This window comes from Mustela erminea, chromosome 10, assembly GCF_009829155.1.
Source record: "Mustela erminea isolate mMusErm1 chromosome 10, mMusErm1.Pri, whole genome shotgun sequence".
NCBI lineage: Eukaryota > Metazoa > Chordata > Mammalia > Carnivora > Mustelidae > Mustela > Mustela erminea.
In genome coordinates this window covers 75,494,755-75,509,498 of record NC_045623.1, presented here as the reverse complement: position 1 = coordinate 75,509,498, position 14,744 = coordinate 75,494,755, and the positions used below count along the sequence as shown (strand labels likewise).

Here is a 14,744-nt window from a genome sequence, read left to right as displayed (position 1 = left end):
CGCGTTTCGAGTGCGCACGACCGGAAGTTTCTGTCCGCGGCTTTGCGGGGATAGGGGAGCGGTGGACCCTGCAGTCAGAATCCGGGTGCCGAGGCGCTGGGGTTTAGGAGGCAGACGGGGCAGTTAGGGAGACTCAGACGGTGGGAAACAGGCCGAACTCCGACCACATCTGGACTGCCCTCCTCGTAGCGGTCTGCCTCTTCACCCCGCCTCAGTTGGGGCAGAAGTGGCTCCGCCCCCCGGCCTGAGCCTGGTCCCTTCTCAGGCACTGACCCTTGACCTCGGGGCGCTCCCCTATCAGGCGCGATGGCCACAGGCGCGGATGTGCGGGACATACTAGAACTCGGAGGTCCAGAGGGGGATGCAGCTGCCGGGACCATCAGCAAAAAGGACATTATTAACCCGGACAAGGTAGCGGGGGCGCCTGAGAGCCTTGGGTACTGGGAATGAAGTGGGGAGCAGTGACAATGGGAGGGGGGGGGAGAAGGGGGCGGTGCTGCGCTCCTAGAGAGATGGGCGATAAAAGGTGTGACATAATGGGACAGACAGTGTTACCTTGATGAGATGGGATGGAGGTGGTGGGACACCCATGGGAAATGTGAGAGTGTGATACTCCTAAGAGATGAGAGTACCAAAAGAGTGAGACTCTTGTAGGATATTGGGGCAGGGTGGCACCAGGTCGGTGTGACGTTCTCAGAGATGGTGGAAAAGTATTTTCTACCCTGACAGGTCAGGGCTTTACCCAGCGGGGTGGGGTTGGGCAGGAATGACCTGCTCCAACTAGAGGTTTCCCTGTGAGTGGGCCTTCCTGGTGTGTTGCTATGTGTCAAATATGTACGCGTTATCATTGTACCTGTAGGTGCTGTTTTGTTCAGGGATTAGGCTGGGCTAGAGAATTTTCAGGGAAGGGAGTCTAGGTTGTGGTTCCTATCCTGTGGTTTCTCTTCTCAGAAAAAGTCCAAGAAGTCGTCCGAGACATTGACCTTCAAGAGGCCCGAGGGCATGCACCGAGAGGTCTATGCACTGCTCTACTCTGACAAGAAGCAAGTACTAAAATCCCAAGCGCCCTAGGTTCTGGTCCCTGACCAATCTGCATGTCCCTATCTCCTGGTTTTCTCTGCCACTTCTCTCCCTGCTGCCTTGCCCATTCGGGGCTCCTGCTTGCCTAGTAGGATGTAGGAGGAGCTCAGACCTCTCATTCCAGGATGTGACTTCCTTGCTCCAGCGTAGATCAGCCTGGGCCCAAAGGCTCTCTGCACACCTCTGACTCTAACCTCTCATCCCTCCAAACTCTTCTGTCAGGGATGCACCCCCACTGCTGCCCAGTGACACTGGTCAAGGCTACCGCACAGTGAAAGCCAAGTTAGGCTCCAAGAAGGTGCGGCCCTGGAAGTGGATGCCGTTCACCAACCCAGCCCGTAAGGATGGAGCTATGTTCTTCCACTGGCGACGGGCAGCTGAGGAGGGCAAGGACTACCCCTTCGCCAGGTTCAATAAGGTGAGCCATCACCATTTGGACATAGACCAATGTAGCTCAGCCACTCAGAGCTACCTCTGGGAGCTCTCAGCCTCCTGGGGTTGGCTCCAGAGGCACGGTCAGTCTTTGTGTCAACCACGGTTACTCACTCAGTCCACATGGCAGATACCTGCAGGGTGAGACTTCATGGGTCTCATCTGCCCATGGGATCCTGTCCTTTCCTGGGCCTGGTCTGGTTTTTGGTGGTTTCTCTTGGCCCTTCAAATGTTGCTGTTCCTCAGAGCTGTGTCCCTGTCTCTCTGTACTTTCTCCCTAGTGGGTCTCATTTTCTCTGTAGCTTCAGTTGCCTGCTATATGCAAGGCATTAAGTGACCCCACTTAATATCTTCAATCATTTACTTAATGTCTCTTTGGGAAGGCCCCACAAGAACTTCAAGTAGGTACCCCTGAGCAGAACACATCTGTTCCCTCTCTTCCTCACCCATATCAGTGAATGGTACCGCTGCCCACCCAGCTACCCAAACCAGAAACATGGGAATCATCCTTGATGTCACTTCTCCTGTAGTCTCTAATTATTTCATTCAACAATAGGACCAAGAAGGCAGGGAAGGATAGATGACAAAAATGGAAGCAAACAAATAGAACTCTTTCAGTTAAGAGCCATCTTATTGGAAATGAAAAGTAAAAAGTAAAATGTAAAATGAAACCAGGATATGAATGGAATTTGAAATGAGTTAAAAGAGTGAACTCGTAGGCCATAGGGGAGGCCTAATTCAGATCATGTGGTTAGGACGGGCCTCTGTGAGAAGGTGGCATTTGAACTAAATCTCAGCGATACATTGAATCATCGAGTCCACTGATTCTGTTTCCATAATAAACCACATCTGCCTTTGTTCCTCATTCCCTGTGCTGGCACCCTGGTCTGAGCTGAATCATCTGTGGTCTAGATTACTAAGGCTCAGACAGAGCAGGGCCTTACCCACACTCCCCCAGCCAGTGAGAGGCAGAGCTGGGCTAGGCTAGGATTTCTTAGGCTGTTGTTCAAGCCATTATATGATATGGTGTCACAGTCCCTGCAGCCTGGAGCAGCCTTGACTTGGAGGCCAAAAACACTGGGCCCTGATCCCAAGGCTTCAAGTCCTGACTTTTCCCCCCTCAGCCCAGTGTAGCCAGCTGTACCTGCACTGCTCTGCCTGGGTGGCTCACAGGCTTCCCGGACTGAGCACATCCGGGTGTGACCCATCATTCTCCCTCACCTCGGAGAGCTGGTTTTCCTCCATCTCACCACTATCCTCAGACCTCCTCTAAGTTCCAGTGGAGGGAGAAAGCTGGAGGTACAGGACTGAGAAGGGACAACCAAGAGGTGAGGTGTTGAGATGAGAGGGAAGGTTGAATGAGACAATTTGAGAAGACGAAAAAATGTTTATTTTGTATTTGGTAAAAGCTGCTTCATGTCAAGTCAAACCTTAGGTATTCAGAACACAGAATTACACCAGCAACAATAACTACCCTCAAGAAACTCTCCATATTGTTGGGGAGGGAGTGGGGAAAGGCACAGGTAATTACAGTCCAGTAGGATGCATGCTGTTTTGGGAGGACTTGAAGGCCATGGAAGCTTCCTGGAGCAGTTAGAGCTGGAGTTGTGTCCTAAAGTATGTCACCAGGCAATGTTAGGAACAAAGGGTAGTGACTTTTTCAGGCAGAGGGCCCAGCAGGAGCAAAGGCATAGATAGAAAACCAGTCACATGTATGGTGTGCTGCAGGAGTTTCTCTCCTGATGAAGCCTAAACCCGGGGTAGGACATGGTGCAAGATGAGGCCCAAGAGGTCAGCAGGGTCTGGTCAGGCAGGGCTTGGCAGCCCCGCTCAGGAATCTGGGCTTGGCCCTACTGTCTATGGGTAGCAACTGACAGATTTTTAAATAGAGTACTGTCAGGATCCGATTTGAGTCTTAGAAGGGTCGTGGTGACTGCAGGTGGAGCATGAAGTCGGAGAAAGGTGAACTAATGATCTTCCTTCCAGTACCGCTGGTTCCTGGGCCCCCACTCTCAGTCTGTGGCTCCCCAGCTGCTCTCTTGCTCAAGCCTGAGACACAGGGGTCACCTGTGATGGTGTCTTCTTTTACCCCTTATGTCCAGGTGCCAAGTCTTGTGGTTTTAACCCAAAATTAGGTCTGTGCCCTGTTCCCTACCTTCCACTGGTGCGGTTTTAGTTGAGGCCTCTTCACTTCTCACCTGGATTGTTTCTAAAACCTGCCAACTGGCCTCCCAGGCTCTTGTTTCCCCTCATCTGTCCTTACTGCTGCCAGGGTGGTCTTTATAAAAGAGAATCATGATCATTTCACTCTTCTCTTTCAAAGTAACCTTACTGTTTCCTGTCACCTCTTCCCTGACCAACCCTTGTCCCCAGGCTGGATCAGGTGTCACTTGTTACACCCTTAGGTGTACGGTTGGCATCAAACTCGCCACACTGGACTAAATTATTTTTTCAGCAGAATCTGAGCTCTGAGAAGGTCAGGCCACTGTCTGTCTTACTCAGCATTCAGCACTGGTGTTCTCAGCATAGGTCTGGCAGGCCCACGATAAATATATGATATATGTTGAATGAATGAATGTCTCCCTCACTTGACTGTGAGGCCCTTGAGAGCAGAACTGGCTATACAGGTCCTGAGCTTTTTTTTTTTTTTTCTTAATTAAACGGAATTGAAATACTTGGAAGGTATACTTAACCAAGCCTGGGAAACCAGAGAGACTTCCAAGAGGAGCTGATACCTGTAAGAGGCCAAAAGGATGAGAAGTTAACCTTTGTAGAGGAAGGAATGTGGAAGTGGAAATGCACTTTAGGCAAGAACAACAAAGGCTGAGGGGAGCCTAGTGAGTTCCCAGCACTGCTAGTCATTTGTTTGGAACCTGAGGTATGTGAGGGTGTGGCTGCAGAGAGGCTGGGTCATCCACCTCTGTGTTCATTGGTTGATTCTGTAAATATTAATTGATCCTCAGAGTGTCCTGTCCCTGTGCTGACCTGTGCTTTTGAGGAGTTTGTGAATTAGCTAGAAGACACTTTTAGTGTAGTAGAGAACTTCTGAGGGGTTTAGGAAGAGATGGGTGACATGATCAGATATTTATTCTAGATTTTATAGATTTATTCTATATTTATTATATATATTATGTATATATTATTATATAGATTTTTTCTATATTTCTCAAATTATCTGTGATGAAGGGCTTAAAAAAAATAATTTCCAGTCCATCAGAGACTGACAGTAAGGTGACAAGAAAAGACAAAATACAAGTCCGTGGGTTTTTTTTTTTAAACTTTACTTATTAGAGAGAGAGCAAGGTGGGTGGAGGGGCAGAGGAGAGAGAGAGGCAGACTCCCCACTGAGCAGGGATCCTGACACGGGGTTTGATCCCAGGACCCCAAGATCACAACCTAAACCACCCAGGTGCCCCCCAACCCGTGTGTTTCTTCATATTCAATTCAGTAGGATGTGATTTCTGTGAAATTGTCATAAAGGTTTCTAAATGCCTACTCTCACTTTCCATACTTAACATAGACCACTGGTACCAGTTTGCAAATAGCAGTCGTCTACAGGCTGTCCTTTAGGTAGTAGCACTGGTCAGAGAGATCACATCTTGGATGCAGATGGAGAATTGTTTGGAGGGGGATCAAATGGAGACAGAGAGGCTGGTGGGGAGGCTGTTTCTCTGATGCAGGCAGTGGTGGTGATGGTCTGGACTGAGATGTGGCAGGTAGAGGTAGAGATCCTGGGGGTAAGAGCCCCAGCTTTGTGGAAGGGGAGGGGTCAAAGGTAAAGGTAGGAGTTAAAGATGCTTTCTAGTCTTCTGGCTTGGGTACCTGTGTTGGCTAATGGTGACATTGACTTGAGAATCGATCTGAAAGAGCTAGAAGTTTGAGGGAGGGTGATGAGCTCAGTACTGAACATACAAAAATATATTTCTTATGAGGTATAATCAACATACAATATTGTTTCAGGTTCATATTTGTGTATATTGAAAAATGATCACCACAATAAGTCTGGTTAACATCTGTCACCTGAGCATATTAAGTTTTAGGTATATGTGGGACCTCCAGTAGGAGAAGTCCAGGAGGCAGCTAGAAACAGGGTCTTGAGAGCAGGTTTAGAACCAGTGTGGTCTTTGATAGAGAAGGAACTTCCCTAGTCTGGCCTAACATTGACTCCTTCCTGGGGTTTCTGACTGACTGGCTCAGTTGGTGGTGGTGCTTTATGTCCCCGAGGAGGGTCTGGGGGTTGGGGCATGGCAGGAGGGAGGCAGGGATGTGTGCAGGGGTGCATGTGCTGAGAGAGGAGACTTTGGCCTGCACTGGGGAGCTGCAAGTCTCATTGTCACCACTTGGTGGCAGCAGTGCTTCAGAGAAGGGTTCTACAGGCTCCGGCATCCTGGGCCTTTCTCCAGTATTTAGCCATCTGCTCTACTCCAGAGTTAACCTTTGGATTCCACAGAAGCCCTTACATGTGAGCCCCTCACCTTAACCCTGGGATCAGGAGCATGGATCCTGTTACTGAGGCTCTGGAGCTGAAGGCATGGTCTCATTGCTCCTGGGCCCAGTCCAGAGGCAGGCTGCAGTCCTAGCTTGCTGGGGTCTCTGGGCAAGCAGTGTGTTTCCTCACCTGGAAGCATCGTTTCCAGGCTACAATCTGCAGGGCCCTAGGCAGAGGGTTTGCTTTGGTCCCGCCTAGGAATGGGTGGTACACAGATCACAGGCTGTGACCACAGGGGGCTGAAGCCCGCTGGCCATGACATGGTACGCCCATACTCTGTCCCTCTGTGCCAGTAGACTGTGCAGGTTCCCGTGTACTCAGAGCAGGAGTACCAGCTGTACCTCCACGATGACGCCTGGACTAAGGCAGAGACGGACCATCTCTTTGATCTCAGCCGCCGCTTTGACTTACGTTTTGTAGTAATCCACGACCGCTATGACCACCAGCAGTTCAAGGTGAGCTGGTGTTACGCATTTGCATGTGTGTCCCGGCTGTGCCTGGCCGGCCCCCTGCCTTCATGCGACCCTGTCCCTGTGCCTCTGGGCACTCACTGTCCATTCCCACCTTGTCTTTATCCTTAGAAGCGTTCTGTGGAGGACTTGAAGGAGCGGTACTATCACATTTGTGCCAAACTTGCCAATGTGCGGGCTGTGCCAGGCACAGACCTCAAGATACCGGTGTTTGATGCTGGGCATGAGCGACGGCGGAAGGAGCAGCTGGAGCGTCTCTACAACCGGACCCCGGAGCAGGTCAGTTCCTGAAGCCCTCTGCTTTCATCCCGCAGGCTTGCAGTTCCCTCCCTTCCCGGTTCCCCTGCCGCCCCGCCTAGTCCTTCCTTGCTAGCCACTCTCCCCACTGCACACCCCTCCCCCTCCCTCATGGTCCCTTGCCTCTCGGTGTGGCTCACGGACAGGCTAGTGGCCCTACAGCTCCCCATCTGCCTCGCCACAACACCCCCCCCACCCCGCCATGCACCCTCACATTTGGGGTGTCTCGCTTTCCCAGGTAGCAGAGGAGGAGTATCTGCTGCAGGAGCTGCGCAAGATTGAGGCCCGGAAGAAGGAGCGGGAGAAGCGCAGCCAGGACCTGCAGAAGCTGATAACGGCAGCGGACACCACCGCGGAGCAGCGGCGCACCGAGCGCAAGGCCCCCAAGAAGAAGCTACCCCAGAAAAAGGAGGCGGAGAAGCCGGTGCGGAGACTGAGTCAGCCCAGTTCAGGGTGCAGAGCTCCGAGGGCACTCAGAGCTGGCAGGGCATCGGGACTAACTTGGGGCCCTCCCGCCACTGTGCCTCGGTCTCCATAACTTCTTCTCCCCCAGGCTGTTCCCGAGACTGCAGGCATCAAGTTCCCAGACTTCAAGTCTGCCGGTGTCACCCTGCGGAGCCAGCGGGTACGTGTCGCCTCCATCGCCGTGCTGGGGCCCTGGGCTCCCCGCAGCCTGTGCGTGGGCAGCCGTGGCCCTGGAGCACCGGGAGGGAGCATGCCATGCGCTTCAGAGAGAGGTCTTGGGGGTGTGGCCGGGCTGAAGTCAAAGCTCTTGCTCTGTTCCACAGAGCTCCCTCCAGGGGTTCACTTCTCTCCCGCTCCCCTTGCCTTTGGTCCCTGTTGTCCTTAACCACTTGTCGGGGAGAGGGCTAAGTGTTTTGGGTCATTGCAGATGAAGCTGCCAAGCTCCGTGGGACAGAAGAAGATCAAGGCCCTGGAGCAGATGCTGCTGGAGCTTGGTGTGGGTGAGTGGGGACTGGGCCCACGGGACCTGGCCGTCTGCGGCTTGCGATCGAGGCTGGGCTGGGGAGGGCACTTTGCGTCGCTGGCCTTCCCGCACACCCTGGCTCTGCCTCCGCCCTCCACCTACCGCCTGCAGAGCTGAGCCCGACGCCCACTGAGGAGCTGGTGCACATGTTCAACGAGCTGCGGAGTGACCTGGTGCTGCTCTACGAGCTCAAGCAGGCCTGCGCCAACTGCGAGTACGAGCTACAGATGCTGCGGCACCGGCACGAGGCCCTGGCCCGGGCCGGTGTGCTCGGGGGCCCCGCCACGCCAGCGTCTGGCCCAGCCCCAGCCTCTGTGGAGCCGGCAGTGCCTGACCCCGGTCTTGGCCCCGACCCCACCAAGGACACCATCATTGATGTGGTGGGCGCACCCCTCACGCCCAATTCGGTAAGAGCCCAGTTGGGCAGGGGGAGCACGAATGGCCGGTCCCGCTCCCTCCAGTGCCCGCAGTTACTGTGACAGGGTTCTGAGACTGAGGGCAGGACTGGGTGGCCGTGGGATCACCCGCCCTGAGTATGAAACGCATGCACTGAGCAGAGCTTGGGGGGTGCCATTGACTCCGTTGCCTTCTGTGTCTTCTCAGAGGAAGCGTCGGGAATCAGCCTCCAGTTCCTCTTCTGTGAAGAAAGCCAAGAAGCCATGAGAGGCCACAGTGGGTGCGGGTGCTGCTGTGTAAATAGAGCTGCTGAGTCGGACTGGGCTGCTTCCTTTTCCTTCCCACCCCTGGCTAGGGGGGTGGGGGGCGCAGTCACCACACCCACTCCACAGGCCTTGGGACCTGCCTGCGTGGATGCCCCGAGCAGCCTTCTCACCACTGCCAGTGTTGCCCAAACATCTGTACTTGGTTCTGCTCTCAAGATGGTTCACACATAGTGGTGGCTTCAGACACTGCCTTGTGCTTAGACAGTCCCCATGGCCCTGTGCTTATTCAGGGAGGTTCTCACAGGTGCTCCAGTGACTGCAAGCCACTACGGTGGCCTTCAGCCCCAGAGCAGCCCGGAATACGCGCTAACCCCTGTACACCTTGGACGGCATCAGGCACAGCAGTGTCCGGTCCACACACACCCACAGCCTCGTTTCCCCGACTTTATTCAGTGGCACGTTCACAGCGGGGATGGGGGTAGACACAAGGTGGGGCCTGATCTGTCCTGGAGCCCTGGGGGCACCACACACCATGCACTACAGATGGGAGGGGGCACAGGGGGGCTCGGTGGCCCCAGCAGAAGCCTGTGTACCAGGGAAGAGGCGGTGAGTGCCTGGGTCCCCCTAGCCCAGGCCCACAATGGGAGGGGCTAATACTGGGCTGAGGTTGAGGGATTGGGGTGGGGGGCACAAAGTGTCTGCTCCAGAGGGGCCGAGTGGCCAAGCCCTTACCCAGGGCGCAAGCCCACAGGGCAGGCTGGGGGACACTCTGGATGTAGAGCTGTGCCACTCTCCCTTTTCCCCTCTGGTGAGGGAAAGGAGGGTTCTGGGCTGGGCCAAGCAGCTACCCTGTCCTGCCCCATCCCGTCCTCGGCCAATCAGAACGGCTTTGATGTCTGCTTGAAGATGAAGCCTTGATACGCAAGTGTCTTCATGATGTTGGCAATATTCTTGCAGTCATCTGAGAAGAGAAAGAGAGGACATTTAGATGGGGCCCAGATCCTTCTTCCTCTCTGTGCCCACAGGTGCTCTTACATAGCTGGGGAAAGGGGAACAGGGTCAGATTCAGGAGCCACAGGCTCTTAACCAGGGGGTCCTGTCCCCTGGTGGCCGCATCTCCAGCCTCACGTTCGGCTGGATGAGGCCGGGCCAGCAGGAAGCACGGTCTCAGTGCTGCTCGGTCCCATAATTCATGCTGGAAATTGGCCGGCATGTCCCGCCCCAGCCCCAGCGGTGATGTATGGGCGCCGTCGCAGTAAGAAAAAGGCAGAGTAAATGTGTAATTTCTCCCTTGACGGCCCCCGGCCGCTGGGCGATCCTTCTTGTTGCCGCCGCGTGGGGACGGCCCGTCCGCCACACTCCGTCTTCCCGCCACCCGCCTTGATGTCTCCATTTCATTACTGTGCGGCCATTCATCACGCCCACGGCCAGGGTGACTTTGCCGGCACTTGCGTGTGTGTGTGTGTGTGTGTGTGTGTGAGAGAGAGAGAGAGAGAGATGTGGCCCAGGCCATAATGGCTGGTAACGAAGCACAGGCCTTGGCACTTTTGGGCCGGGAGCCTGGGAAGCCTGCTCTGGGCCCCAGGCTTGTGCACTCCCAACAGCAGCCTGCCTGGGCCCCTTCTGTGGAACCCAGAGCAGTGGAGAGGGTCCAGGTCTACAGTCCTCCCACACCCTGGCCAGCAGTCCTCCACTAGACGTGCCTGTGTGCTCAGGCTAAGCTCTGCCTCTCCTACCCCACTAGGCTTGAAGCTGGTGCCGGTCAGGCTTCAGTAGTCCTGTCTCTGGCTGTATCTAAGTACATCTGCTCCTGCCAGACCCTGTCACGGCAGTTTCTCCGGTACTGATCCCTGTGAGAAACTCCTGGAACCCTGGCGGCTGCAGGAGCAGGTACTCCGGTCCTTCAGTATCATGGACACCGGCCAGGACTTGTTCTAATGCCACCAGCAGGAGGTGCAGCTGCCCAACTCTTGTCCCTCTACAGAAAGCCAAGGACGGAAATACCCAAGTGCCCAGAGTTCTTCTGTTCCACTGCCAACACCACCAGCCCAGTCCCCATCGCTTCGCCTGCCTCTCCTCCCATCCCTCTCCCACCTCCTACAGATGCTCCTGGGCCATAACCAGGACCTCAGCCGCTACCAGCCCTCATGGGATCGATGCTGTGATTGCAGAAGCATTATACTTCGATGTCATAATCAGGTGCGGGGTGGTGGTAAGGTCAAGGTGGGGTCAGAAGGCCTCTGCATCTGTCAAGGGCCAACTCTTTCCACTGAGCCCTCCAGCCTGCCCTTGCTAGAACCTTAGACTAGGAAACAGGGCCCAACAGAGCTAGAGAAGGGCTGTGCGAGCGGGAGTTGGCCGTCCCAGGTCCCATGTCATTAGCCAGACACGACTCTGAGCCCTGTTGAGGGCAGATCAGTCGCACTGATGGTCCTCTTTAGCCGACCTCAACATGAACATACTCAAGGGGGATATGGACATGTAAAAGTGATACAGGACCCAGACACGGGGACACCCTTTTCCTCCAGGGACTCAGGAAGCCACGAGGGCTAGTCTGAGGCAGGACAGTGGGAAGACAGATGGGTGGGTAGTGGCGGCCATGGCAACTCCAGACGTGACCCGTCCCCGTGGTTTATGGGCCGGACACGCACCCCGCTCAGCTGAGGCCCCGTCATTTGTCTCCCTTAGTGTATATGCCTGTGCTGTGGGGGTAGAAGGTGGAGGGAGGGGGCTGCGACAGGAGTGAGGCAGCTGACAGGAAGGAGAAGGGGGCAGGAAGATCTGTGTAGGAGGGGCAGGCAGGAGATGGGGCAGGAAGGGCCCTGGGAGCAGGAGGGTTTATGATAGGGTCCAGAGGCTGTGATGGCACCATCAAAAGGTGCTACGATAGGGTGATTTTCTTCCCAAAGATGTCTGGCCTTGTCAGGGCACCTCCAATCCTTCCTGTCTCCTGCACTCTGGGGACCATGGCCGCTGTGCATATTAAGAATAAGTCCCCTCGTTATCTGCAATTACCCAGCGGCCACACACCTCATTTCTTCCAGCAGAAAAGAAAATTAGTTTTCTATTGACTTCATCTGGCTCCTCCCTCATTGCTGGACAAATCGCTCAATCTGCCTCCCCTGGTCCAAGTGAATGTGCCCAGCCCCTCCCCCCAGGCCACCAGCCATCCAGAGAGCCAGCACTGACCTCCCACCTGTGCCTGGCCCCAGTCAGTCCTTGACCTCTCCTCACTGGACACACTGGCTAGCTTCGTCCACGCCCTGAGCTTCAGTGAGCCCTGAAGATCGCCGTCTCCTGCCTGCATCTCTCCTGAGCTCTGGAACATCTCTTTCTAGATCATGTAAACTCAAAACATCCAATAATGCACCAGTGTCCTTCCCACGTGTCTTCACTACCCAGTGTTCTCCATCCCAATGAACAGCACCCCAAGTGCTCCCGAAGAAGCCTGAGAATCGGGCTTGACACTTTGCCCTCTCCCTCCCCAGTTGTCAAGCATCAACTGCGAATTTTATCTTCTTACTGTTTAATCATCTACTTCCCTTCATTCTGGCAGCACCCCCCCACTCCCACCACCCAGGGCAGACCCCATCATCTCTTGCTCTTACACAGCCTATCCTCTTTCTTCTCCCTCTAATCCATTCTCTTGTAGCCCAAGTGATCTTTCTTACACAAATCTGATCACATCCTTGTCTCTTTAAATCCTTTCAATGGCTCCTGCTGCCCTCAGGTTCAAGGCTATACTCTTTAATATGACTTAAAGGCAAAGGCCCTATAAAAAACAGGTCCCTGCTCTCTCTGGTCTCACCTCTGCCATTCTCTACCCCCAATCCCTATGTTCCAACCACTGTTTTCTGAAAATGACAAAGACAGACCCATTTCTAGTCTTTGCCCACTGGCTGTGTGCTTGTGGCAAGTGCTTAAGTTTCTTTGAAGTTCAGATTCCTCCACTAGGGGTGATCAGGGATGCTACCTGTGTTAACTGTGAGCACTGAGCAGGTGACACCCCTCCACACCCCGTACTTTAAGTTTGGAGTACTTCCTCTTTTTGGAGGGAAGGCAAGGATGCTAGTTTTCCCGGTGACCCGACGGCGAGAAGGTAAATCCCGTACAATCTATGGTGCAGATGACAGAGAGGCCAGCACACGTGCTGAGACCAACTGGCATTCACTGCACAAGCTCACACTGACTACTGATCCTGTTTACTGAGCATTCTGGAGTCTAACTTGTTGTAACTGGTCCACTACAACAAAGGCCCAGACTGGGGAAGACAGCTGCTTCAGTTCCCCAAGTCCGCGGTATGGCAGTTGTGGGCTTCCAGGCCAGGCTCTTTTTCTAGCCCCGGAAACCTCGTGAGTCAGTGCAACCTACTAAGCCGGTTAAAAAGTCAACGGTATGGTTAGAAGATGAGGAAATGGAGCAGAAGTGAAGAGACAAATCTGGGCCTTTTAACAGGCCACAAGTTCAGCGAGAACAGCAGGATGAGGCTGGTGACAACATGGCCTCTGGGAGAGTCCTCTGCTTAAAGCCCAGGGGCCATATGGTCAGCAGCTCCCCCTTCTGGAACCTCCCACTGAACTAATGAGGCCAGCCTGATGCTGGCATGGTGTAGAAGGTGAGGGGCGGGAGGCACACAGCCTCTTGCCCACAAAGAGGCCTCCAAGGTAGGTCTTCCTTACCTTCAAATTCTAGAAGACTGCATGATTTTATGTTCCTGCAGGGTTATCAGCTTGTGACAAGATGACTCTCTTCTGTTTGGGGCATTAATATTCTTAACATTGGAAATATTTTTATATTGCCAACTCCATAACGGGAGATGTGCAGCTGCTTAAATCTGTCAGAGAGGTGAGTGGGGCTAGCACCTGACAAAGGATAAGCTTATTGGCTGGGCCCAAGGGTAGTCAAATATCTGCTTGGCAAAGCTGCTAGCGGAAGGAGGGCTCAGACCACAGAGGACACCCAGTGAGGGCTTACACAGGACCATGACTTGAGGCTGACACGGGCCAGTTAGGAGCACTTGTCTGGCAACCGAATAGTAGAGGGCTTCGGGGAAGCAGGGCCTGGGTGAGGGCCACCCTCAGGAGGGAAAGGGCCCACGGAAACTCTTAGAGAACCATTTATTCGTGCATGCCTTCATTCAGCAAACACACACGGACACCTCCGCATGCTGCGCGCACACGGGCCAAGCCGGGTCAAGGGCCTGGCTGCAGACCCGTCAGAGGTGCGGTGTGAGCAGTGCTTCGGGAAAAGTCAGCACAGAAAAGGCACTGAGAATGGGGAAAGGGGTCCCCAGGGACAAAGCCAGGCAGAAGTCTAAGGGCATGTGGGAGGGGGCCCGCCAGCAAGCTGGGCTTGGAGTGGGGAGGTGACCCTGGCATAGTGAATAGCACACGGGCACCTGGCTGAAGGGGAAATGTAGTGTGTCCAGAAACAAGTACTTAAGTCTAGCAGGCGGTGGGGGTGCTGAAGAGTAAGAGGCAGGCGCGCGGCGAGAGATGAAGCTGGACAGGCCGGCAGTGACTGGTCAGAGGAAGCCCTGCAGACGGGATGCCAAGCTAAGGAGTTTCAGAGCTTACTACTCTGGGAATGGCGGGGAGACACTAACCTAGGTGAGGAGGGACAAGACAGAACCACATCCGCATTTCATAACAATCACTCAAGGATCGGAGGGGTTAACCCTGAAAGCACAGACACCGATTAGCAGACTATACCATGGTCCAGGCCAGAAACAGTGGCCCAGAACCGGCCCAGTGGCGGTGGAGACGGAGGTGGGGATGTACGGATGATGCGGAGACATGGACAGAGGCAAGAGCTTTTAAAGGAACAGAGTGAGCAAGGCTTATTGGGGGCAGACAGAGTGTGGGGCTATGGGTGGGGGTGAGTCTAGGATCTTAGCACCACTCACAGAGGTAAGGCAAACCTGAGGTAGTATAGGTTTGGGGCAGTGTTGACCTTAGTGTTAAATCTCGAGATTCCTATGGGACATGTCAACATATCAGGCATTTCCCTTACAGCTTCTAGGCTTTTATCTCACTGAAAAAGGCCTTCCTTATCCCAGTGCTATTAGAAAACTATCATATATTGGGGCACCTGGGTGGCTCAGTGGATTGAGCCTCTGCCTTCGGCTCAGGTCATGATCTTAGGGTCCTGGGATCGAGCCCTACATGGGGCTCTCTGCTCGGCAGGGAGCCTGCTTCCTCCCTCTCTCTGCCTGTCTCTCTGCCTACTTGTGATCTCTGTCAAATAAATGAATAAAATCTTTAAAAGAAAAGAAAAGAAAAAACTATCATATATTTTCTTCTAATACTTTTGTTTTTATATTTAAC

The 14,744-nt window shown here is 54.0% G+C and overlaps 2 protein-coding genes across 8 annotated transcripts in view; one reads left to right on the top strand and one right to left on the bottom strand.

Moving 5' to 3' along the window:
• The first annotated feature begins 8 nt into the window (after nucleotides 1–8).
• On the top strand, nucleotides 9–8,680 carry DMAP1 (DNA methyltransferase 1 associated protein 1). Its single transcript, XM_032303759.1, has 10 exons — nucleotides 9–411; nucleotides 952–1,043; nucleotides 1,303–1,498; nucleotides 6,298–6,456; nucleotides 6,583–6,750; nucleotides 7,007–7,192; nucleotides 7,322–7,393; nucleotides 7,661–7,733; nucleotides 7,868–8,163; nucleotides 8,360–8,680. The coding sequence occupies exons 1-10, from the start codon at nucleotides 307–309 to the stop codon at nucleotides 8,417–8,419; spliced, it is 1,407 nt and encodes a 468-aa protein (XP_032159650.1). The 5' UTR covers nucleotides 9–306; the 3' UTR covers nucleotides 8,420–8,680.
• Nucleotides 8,681–8,848: 168 nt separating this feature from the next.
• The window catches only part of ERI3 (ERI1 exoribonuclease family member 3), a 125,310-nt gene continuing 119,414 nt past the window's right edge, over nucleotides 8,849–14,744 (bottom strand). For all 7 annotated transcript variants that reach the window (XM_032303764.1, XM_032303763.1, XM_032303762.1 and 4 more), the window contains one exon: nucleotides 8,849–9,379. In XM_032303764.1, the coding sequence (XP_032159655.1) occupies nucleotide 9,379 (1 nt within the window). In that variant the 3' untranslated portion in view covers nucleotides 8,849–9,378. The remainder of the gene's footprint in view (nucleotides 9,380–14,744) is intronic.

Coding starts and splice junctions, on each gene's coding strand:
- DMAP1 (XM_032303759.1), top strand. CDS start 307: ATGGCCACAGGCGCGGATGTGCGGGACATACTAGAACTCGGAGGTCCA. Junction 1,044..1,302: donor CTGCTCTACTCTGACAAGAA/GCAAGTACTAAA, acceptor CTCTTCTGTCAG/GGATGCACCCCCACTGCTGC. Junction 8,164..8,359: donor CACCCCTCACGCCCAATTCG/GTAAGAGCCCAG, acceptor GTGTCTTCTCAG/AGGAAGCGTCGGGAATCAGC.